This window comes from Oncorhynchus masou, unplaced genomic scaffold (genome assembly GCF_036934945.1).
Source record: "Oncorhynchus masou masou isolate Uvic2021 unplaced genomic scaffold, UVic_Omas_1.1 unplaced_scaffold_1406, whole genome shotgun sequence".
Lineage (NCBI taxonomy): Eukaryota > Metazoa > Chordata > Actinopteri > Salmoniformes > Salmonidae > Oncorhynchus > Oncorhynchus masou.
The window spans coordinates 136438-146583 of record NW_027003996.1 but is presented as its reverse complement, the minus strand read 5'-3'; the positions used below and the strand labels follow the sequence as shown (position 1 = coordinate 146583).

The 10146-nt window shown below is 40.7% G+C and overlaps 1 protein-coding gene across 1 annotated transcript; it reads left to right on the top strand.

Annotated features, from left to right (window-relative positions):
- Positions 1–8568: 8568 nt before the first annotated feature.
- Positions 8569–9649, top strand: LOC135530724 (trophoblast glycoprotein-like). The gene has a single exon (XM_064958933.1). The coding sequence runs from the start codon at positions 8579–8581 to the stop codon at positions 9647–9649; it is 1071 nt and encodes a 356-aa protein (XP_064815005.1). The 5' UTR covers positions 8569–8578.
- The last annotated feature ends 497 nt before the right edge of the window (positions 9650–10146 follow it).

Below are 10146 nucleotides of genomic sequence, written 5' to 3'. Positions count from 1 at the left end.
TTCAGGCCTGTTATAGATCATCCATTCAGGCCTGTTATAGATCATCCATTCAGGCCTGTTGTAAATCATCCATTCAGGCCTGTTATAGATCATCCATTCAGGCCTGTTATAGATCATCCATTAATTAAGGCCTGTTGTAAATCATCCATTAAGGCCTGTTATAGATCATCCATTCAGGCCTGTTATAGATCATCCATTCAGGCCTGTTATAGATCATCCATTAATTAAGGCCTGTTGTAGATAATCCATTCAGGCCTGTTGTAAATCATCCATTAATTAAGGCCTGTTGTAGATCATCCATTCAGGCCTGTTGTAAATCATCCATTAATTAAGGCCTGTTATAGATCATCCATTCAGGCCTGTTATAGATCATCCATTCAGGCCTGTTGTAGATCATCCATTCAGGCCTGTTATAGATAATCCATTCAGGCCTGTTATAGATCATCCATTAATTAAGGCCTGTTATAGATCATCCATTCAGGCCTGTTATAGATCATCTAGTCAGGCCTGTTGCAGATCATCCATTCAGGCCTGTTATAGATCATCCATTAATTAAGGCCTGTTATAGATCATCCATTCAGGCCTGTTATAGATCATCCATTAATTAAGGCCTGTTATAGATCATCCATTCAGGCCTGTTGTAAATCATCCATTAATTAAGGCCTGTTGTAGATCATCCATTCAGGCCTGTTATAGATAATCCATTCAGGCCTGTTATAGATCATCCATTAATTAAGGCCTGTTATAGATCATCCATTCAGGCCTGTTATAGATCATCTAGTCAGGCCTGTTGCAGATCATCCATTCAGGCCTGTTATAGATCATCCATTAATTAAGGCCTGTTATAGATCATCCATTCAGGCCTGTTATAGATCATCCATTAATTAAGGCCTGTTATAGATCATCCATTCAGGCCTGTTGTAGATCATCCATTAAGGCCTGTTATAGATCATCCATTCAGGCCTGTTGTAGATCATCCATTCAGGCCTGTTATAGATCATCCATTAATTAAGGCCTGTTGTAGATCATCCATTCAGGCCTGTTGTAGATCATCCATTCAGGCCTGTTATAGATCATCCATTAATTAAGGCCTGTTATAGATCATCCATTCAGGCCTGTTGTAGATCATCCATTAAGGCCTGTTATAGATCATCCATTCAGGCCTGTTGTAGATCATCCATTAAGGCCTGTTGTAGATCATCCATTAATTAAGGCCTGTTATTGATCATCCATTCAGGCCTGTTGTAGATCATCCATTAATTAAGGCCTGTTATAGATCATCCATTAATTAAGGCCTCTTGTAGATCATCCATTCAGGCCTGTTGTAGATCATCCATTCAGGCTTGTTATAGATCATCCATTAATTAAGGCCTGTTATAGATCATCCATTCAGGCCTGTTGTAGATCATCCATTAAGGCCTGTTATAGATCATCCATTCAGGCCTGTTGTAGATCATCCATTAAGGCCTGTTGTAGATCATCCATTAATTAAGGCCTGTTATTGATCATCCATTCAGGCCTGTTGTAGATCATCCATTAATTAAGGCCTGTTATAGATCATCCATTAAGGCCTGTTATAGATCATCCATTCAGGCCTGTTATAGATCATCCATTCAGGCCTGTTATAGATCATCCATTCATGCCTGTTATAGATCATCCATTCAGGCCTGTTATAGATCATCCATTCAGGCCTGTTGTAAATCATCCATTCAGGCCTGTTATAGATCATCCATTCAGGCCTGTTATAGATCATCCATTAATTAAGGCCTGTTGTAAATCATCCATTAAGGCCTGTTATAGATCATCCATTCAGGCCTGTTATAGATCATCCATTCAGGCCTGTTATAGATCATCCATTAATTAAGGCCTGTTGTAGATAATCCATTCAGGCCTGTTGTAAATCATCCATTAATTAAGGCCTGTTGTAGATCATCCATTCAGGCCTGTTGTAAATCATCCATTAATTAAGGCCTGTTATAGATCATCCATTAAGGCCTGTTATAGATCATCCATTCAGGCCTGTTATAGATCATCCATTCAGGCCTGTTATAGATCATCCATTCATGCCTGTTATAGATCATCCATTCAGGCCTGTTATAGATCATCCATTCAGGCCTGTTGTAAATCATCCATTCAGGCCTGTTATAGATCATCCATTCAGGCCTGTTGTAGATCATCCATTCAGGCCTGTTATAGATAATCCATTCAGGCCTGTTATAGATCATCCATTAATTAAGGCCTGTTATAGATCATCCATTCAGGCCTGTTATAGATCATCTAGTCAGGCCTGTTGCAGATCATCCATTCAGGCCTGTTATAGATCATCCATTAATTAAGGCCTGTTATAGATCATCCATTCAGGCCTGTTATAGATCATCCATTAATTAAGGCCTGTTATAGATCATCCATTCAGGCCTGTTGTAAATCATCCATTAATTAAGGCCTGTTGTAGATCATCCATTCAGGCCTGTTATAGATAATCCATTCAGGCCTGTTATAGATCATCCATTAATTAAGGCCTGTTATAGATCATCCATTCAGGCCTGTTATAGATCATCTAGTCAGGCCTGTTGCAGATCATCCATTCAGGCCTGTTATAGATCATCCATTAATTAAGGCCTGTTATAGATCATCCATTCAGGCCTGTTATAGATCATCCATTAATTAAGGCCTGTTATAGATCATCCATTCAGGCCTGTTGTAGATCATCCATTAAGGCCTGTTATAGATCATCCATTCAGGCCTGTTGTAGATCATCCATTCAGGCCTGTTATAGATCATCCATTAATTAAGGCCTGTTGTAGATCATCCATTCAGGCCTGTTGTAGATCATCCATCCAGGCCTGTTATAGATCATCCATTAATTAAGGCCTGTTATAGATCATCCATTCAGGCCTGTTGTAGATCATCCATTAAGGCCTGTTATAGATCATCCATTCAGGCCTGTTGTAGATCATCCATTAAGGCCTGTTGTAGATCATCCATTAATTAAGGCCTGTTATTGATCATCCATTCAGGCCTGTTGTAGATCATCCATTAATTAAGGCCTGTTATAGATCATCCATTAATTAAGGCCTCTTGTAGATCATCCATTCAGGCCTGTTGTAGATCATCCATTCAGGCTTGTTATAGATCATCCATTAATTAAGGCCTGTTATAGATCATCCATTCAGGCCTGTTGTAGATCATCCATTAAGGCCTGTTATAGATCATCCATTCAGGCCTGTTGTAGATCATCCATTAAGGCCTGTTGTAGATCATCCATTAATTAAGGCCTGTTATTGATCATCCATTCAGGCCTGTTGTAGATCATCCATTAATTAAGGCCTGTTATAGATCATCCATTAAGGCCTGTTATAGATCATCCATTCAGGCCTGTTATAGATCATCCATTCATGCCTGTTATAGATCATCCATTCAGGCCTGTTATAGATCATCCATTCAGGCCTGTTGTAAATCATCCATTCAGGCCTGTTATAGATCATCCATTCAGGCCTGTTATAGATCATCCATTAATTAAGGCCTGTTGTAAATCATCCATTAAGCCCTGTTATAGATCATCCATTCAGGCCTGTTATAGATCATCCATTCAGGCCTGTTATAGATCATCCATTAATTAAGGCCTGTTGTAGATAATCCATTCAGGCCTGTTGTAAATCATCCATTAATTAAGGCCTGTTGTAGATCATCCATTCAGGCCTGTTGTAAATCATCCATTAATTAAGGCCTGTTATAGATCATCCATTCAGGCCTGTTATAGATCATCCATTCAGGCCTGTTGTAGATCATCCATTCAGGCCTGTTATAGATAATCCATTCAGGCCTGTTATAGATCATCCATTAATTAAGGCCTGTTATAGATCATCCATTCAGGCCTGTTATAGATCATCTAGTCAGGCCTGTTGCAGATCATCCATTCAGGCCTGTTATAGATCATCCATTAATTAAGGCCTGTTATAGATCATCCATTCAGGCCTGTTATAGATCATCCATTAATTAAGGCCTGTTATAGATCATCCATTCAGGCCTGTTGTAAATCATCCATTAATTAAGGCCTGTTGTAGATCATCCATTCAGGCCTGTTATAGATAATCCATTCAGGCCTGTTATAGATCATCCATTAATTAAGGCCTGTTATAGATCATCCATTCAGGCCTGTTATAGATCATCTAGTCAGGCCTGTTGCAGATCATCCATTCAGGCCTGTTATAGATCATCCATTAATTAAGGCCTGTTATAGATCATCCATTCAGGCCTGTTATAGATCATCCATTAATTAAGGCCTGTTATAGATCATCCATTCAGGCCTGTTGTAGATCATCCATTAAGGCCTGTTATAGATCATCCATTCAGGCCTGTTGTAGATCATCCATTAAGGCCTGTTGTAGATCATCCATTCAGGCCTGTTGTAGATCATCCATTCAGGCCTGTTATATATCATCCATTAATTAAGGCCTGTTATAGATCATCCATTCAGGCCTGTTGTAGATCATCCATTAAGGCCTGTTATAGATCATCCATTCAGGCCTGTTGTAGATCATCCATTAAGGCCTGTTGTAGATCATCCATTAATTAAGGCCTGTTATTGATCATCCATTCAGGCCTGTTGTAGATCACCCATTAATTAAGGCCTGTTATAGATCATCCATTAATTAAGGCCTGTTGTAGATCATCCATTCAGGCCTGTTGTAGATCATCCATTCAGGCTTGTTATAGATCATCCATTAATTAAGGCCTGTTATAGATCATCCATTCAGGCCTGTTGTAGATCATCCATTAAGGCCTGTTATAGATCATCCATTCAGGCCTGTTGTAGATCATCCATTAAGGCCTGTTGTAGATCATCCATTAATTAAGGCCTGTTATTGATCATCCATTCAGGCCTGTTGTAGATCATCCATTAATTAAGGCCTGTTATAGATCATCCATTAAGGCCTGTTATAGATCATCCATTCAGGCCTGTTATAGATCATCCATTCAGGCCTGTTGTAGATCATCCATTCAGGCCTGTTATAGATCATCCATTAAGGCCTGTTATAGATAATCCATTCAGGCCTGTTATAGATAATCCATTCAGGCCTGTTATAGATCATCCATTCAGGCCTGTTGTAGATCATCCATTAAGGCCTGTTGTAGATCATCCATTAATTAAGGCCTGTTATTGATCATCCATTCATGCCTGTTATAGATCATCCATTAATTAAGGCCTGTTATAGATCATCCATTCAGGCCTGTTGTAGATAATCCATTAAGGCCTGTTGTAGATCATCCATTAAGGCCTGTTATAGATCATCCATTAAGGCCTGTTATAGATCATCCATTAATTCAGGCCTGTTGTAGATCATCCATTAAGGCCTGTTATAGACCATCCATTAAGGCCTGTTGTAGATCATCCATTAAGGCCTGTTGTAGATCATCAATTAAGGCCTGTTATAGATCATCCATTAAGGCCTGTTATAGATCATCCATTCAGGCCTGTTATAGATCATCCATTCAGGCCTGTTATAGATAATCCATTCAGGCCTGTTATAGATCATCCATTCAGGCCTGTTGTAGATCATCCATTAAGGCCTGTTGTAGATCATCCATTAATTAAGGCCTGTTATTGATAATCCATTCAGGCCTGTTGTAGATCATCCATTAATTAAGGCCTGTTATAGATCATCCATTAAGGCCTGTTATAGATCATCCATTCAGGCCTGTTATAGATCATCCATTCAGGCCTGTTGTAGATCATCCATTCATGCCTGTTATAGATCATCCATTAAGGCCTGTTATAGATCATCCATTCAAGGCCTGTTATAGATAATCCATTCAGGCCTGTTATAGATCATCCATTCAGGCCTGTTGTAGATCATCCATTAAGGCCTGTTGTAGATCATCCATTAATTAAGGCCTGTTATTGATCATCCATTCATGCCTGTTATAGATCATCCATTAATTAAGGCCTGTTATAGATCATCCATTCAAGCCTGTTGTAGATAATCCATTAAGGCCTGTTGTAGATCATCCATTAAGGCCTGTTATAGATCATCCATTAAGGCCTGTTATAGATCATCCATTAATTCAGGCCTGTTGTAGATCATCCTTTAATTCAGGCCTGTTGTAGATCATCCATTAAGGCCTGTTATAGACCATCCATTAAGGCCTGTTATAGATCATCCATTAATTCAGGCCTGTTGTAGATCATCCATTAAGGCCTGTTGTAGATCATCCATTAAGGCCTGTTGTAGATCATCCATTAAGGCCTGTTATAGATCATCAATTAAGGCCTGTTGTAGATCATCAATTAAGGCCTGTTATAGATCATCCATTAAGGCCTGTTATAGATAATCCATTCAGGCCTGTTATAGATCATCCATTAAGGCCTGTTATAGATCATCCATTCAGGCCTGTTATAGATCATCCATTAAGGCCTGTTATAGATCATCCATTAATTCAGGCCTGTTGTAGATCATCCATTAAGGCCTGTTGTAGATCATCCATTAAGGCCTGTTATAGATCATCCATTAAGGCCTGTTGTAGATCATCAATTAAGGCCTGTTATAGATCATCCATTAAGGCCTGTTATAGATAATCCATTCAGGCCTGTTATAGATCATCCATTAAGGCCTGTTATAGATCATCCATTCAGGCCTGTTATAGATCATCCATTAAGGCCTGTTATAGATCATCCATTAATTCAGGCCTGTTGTAGATCATCCATTAAGGCCTGTTGTAGATCATCCATTAATGCCTGTTATAGATCATCCATTAAGGCCTGTTGTAGATCATCCATTAAGGCCTGTTATAGATCATCCATTAAGGCCTTTTATAGATCATCCATTAAGGCCTGTTATAGATCATCCATTAAGGCCTGTTATAGATCATCAATTAAGGCCTGTTATAGATCATCCAGTCAGGCCCAGCATCCTATGCCTTATGGCCAAAAAGAAAAATAAACCCATGATCCAGTATTCAAGGCCAACACATCCCTTTATACCAAGCAGTAGGCTATGACAGCTGGGACATTGTGACACAGTCATATAACAGCTAATCACTTTTGAACAACTGAGGGCTCTGCAAAGCAATGGTATAACTACTAGGCCTACACTGTTGCAGCAACTGACTGGCATTTGAGAGAAAGACAGTAGACTAGTATCTGTCGTAGGCTAGTAGGTTAATGGTAATATGCTAGTAGGTTAATCAATGGTAACAGGCTAGTAGGTTAATGGTAACAGGCTAGTAGGTTAATGGTAATATGTTAGTAAGCTAATGGTAATAGGCTAGTAAGCTAATGACAATAGGCTAGTAAGCTAATGGTAATAGGCTAGTAAGCTAATGTTAATACGCTAGTAAGCTAATGGTAATAGGCTAGTAAGCTAATGGTAGCGGTCTAGTAGGTTAATGGTATTAGGCTAATAAGCTAATGGTAACGGTCTAGTAAGCTAATGATAATAGGCTAGTAAGCTAATGGTAATAGGCTAGCAAGCTAATGATAATAGGCTAGTAAGTTAATGGTAATATGCAGGTAGGTTAATGGTAACGGTCTAGTAGGTTAATGGTAATAGGCTAGTAAGCTAATGGTAATAGGCTAGTAAGCTAATGATAACAGGCTAGTAAGCTAATTGTAATAGGCTAGTAAGCTAATGGTAACAGGCTAGTAAGCTAATTGTAATAGGCTAGTAAGCTAGTGGTAATATGCAGGTAGGTTAATGGAATTAGGCTAGTAAGCTAATGGTAATCGGCTAGTAAGCTAATGGTAATAGGCTAGTTAGCTAATGGTAACAGGCTCATAGGTTAATGTTAATAGGCTAGTAAGCTAATGGTAATAGGCTAGTTAGCTAGGGGTACAGGTTGAAGTTGGTAGCACTCTAATGGTTGGATTTAATTAGGGTGTCTAGCCAGGACCAGTGTCAACTGTCAAGTCTCCTCCTCTTCTATTCTGGTAACCTGAAAACAAGACTCCACTCTTTCTCTCTCACACACGTTGTTCCATCAGCTCAGCTGAAGTGGCTTTAGAGGTGTTCTCTCCATCACCAGTTGAGGTGGAAGAGAGAGGAGAACAGGAAAGTCTGTCTGTCTGCCTGTCATTCAGTCAGTTCTGTGGATCGTGTCCTCTTCACATGCTGGTGCTGTGAGAGTGTGTGAGAGTGCTACAGGGATCTCTCCTCAGTCTCACTCACTCACTCACTCACTCACTCACTCACTCACTCACTCACTCACTCACTCACTAAACGAGACGTCAAAAACACCTCAGAGAGAGAGAATAATCTGCTGTCCACACACCCTAACCCGCAGCCTCTTCCTCTTCCACCATCTCACGTCGCAGCTCTGCCAACATTCTACTGTACTCATACTGTCACCTCACTGCGCGTCAACTCCGGAGGACAGAGAGACCGGACACATTTTGGGGGGGACGAGAGAGAGAAGGAATGCGAGAATGAAGAAGAATAAATACTATTGAGAGTTTTTTTTCTTCTCAAGAAAACTGACCGACGAAACTACTTGACCTGTGGCCTCAGAGAGAGGGGAAGTGTGTCCTGTCTCCCACTTCGAAACGACGTTGTGCAAGACGTCTAACTGACCTATTGTAAAAATGTATTATTTTGGTGACGTTTTACGATGTGTTCTTTCTTTTCTGAAAGGCCGGTGTTTTTGTTTATTAGCCGAGGCCGTGTTCGTGTGTTTGTTGTTTTCTTCTGTCAAAGCAGAGGAAGAGTGTCCGTTATCCTGTATCTGTGTCAGAGACTCCGGGACGGTGACCTGCCGGGATACCGAACACACTGAGTTACCGGGTGACATACCTGCGTGGGCGACCACGTTAATACTCAGGGGGAACAACATCTCAACGTTACCGGGAGGAGCGTTCTCCACGAATAACGGGACGGAACTCGAACTAACGACCCTCTCACTGTCACATAATGGGATCATGGTTATCGAGGCTGACGCTTTCACGGGACTCCCCAGGTTGAATTTACTGGATTTGAGCCACAACCCGTTGGTGTATATTTCGGACCGGGCGTTTTACGGTCTGCGGGAGCTCCGTTCTCTTTACCTGAACGACTCGCTCCTTGCTCCAGCCGTGGCGCAGCTCTCCAACGCGCTGCAGGGCACCGGAACGTTACGCAACCTCCACCGGCTGGAGCTGTCAGGAAACCGATTGAAAACCATACCCATCTCACGGTTGGACGCGTTCAACCTCCACACTTTAGTTCTCACCAACAATTCAATCGAGAACATTGGTAAAGAGAACATATCTAGTTTGTACCGTCACAAGAGAGTGCGCATTTATTTGTCACTAAATCCTTTCAGGTGTAACTGTGAACTCGAGTCCTTCTACCTCTGGTTAAAGAACTCTTCCCAATGTGTGGACGCTGCGCGCCTCCTGTGCGCCGAGCCTGATGTCAAAAAGGGGATTCCACTGGAGCGGTTACGCGCTGAGGACGTGGATTGTCTCAATGAGAACTTGGAGGCGGTGTCCTACGTGTTCCTAGGGATAGTCATGGCGCTGATCGGTATTGTATTCCTCATGGTGCTCTATCTGAACCGGAGAGGCATCAAACGGTGGCTCAACAACATCCGTGATGCGTGCCGCGACCAGATGGAAGTGTACCATTACCGGTACGAGCAGGACTCCGATCCCCGGTTGGCTAACGTCGCCGTGTAATGTTTAACGTACTCTCCCTCAACCTATGCCATTATCAATCGTTGTTTTATGTACAGAGTAAACTGTTTCATGAACGGAAGAGCAATTAGTATCCGTTTTGTTCTCAACTGATATCAACTGTAGTTGTTTCTAATATGTGGCCAATGATCTGGAAAGCAACAGACTTCATTATCCAAGAGGGACAAATACAACGTGCGTTCAAAAGCAGTGATCAATGTGGACCTTTATTGTAAATATCTGTGGAATTATACATTTCTGTAAATATACAATGTACAACACAAAAAAATAAATAAAACATGCTTATCTTCCATCATGGAGACATGAGAACCCATAAGTCTTGTTAAAATCTAGATGTACAGTAGGACGGTTTAGTTGACTAGTTTCGACAACAGAATACAGAGTTTAAGTTCCTCCTACATATTATTCTAAACGACTGTATCACTATGTAAGTACATGTATAAACTGTAATTACAGTAGAAAATGTATCTATTTAATAA

Excerpts from the sequence above, each read along its gene's own strand:
- LOC135530724 (XM_064958933.1), top strand. The coding sequence starts at position 8,579 with ATGTATTATTTTGGTGACGTTTTACGATGTGTTCTTTCTTTTCTGAAA.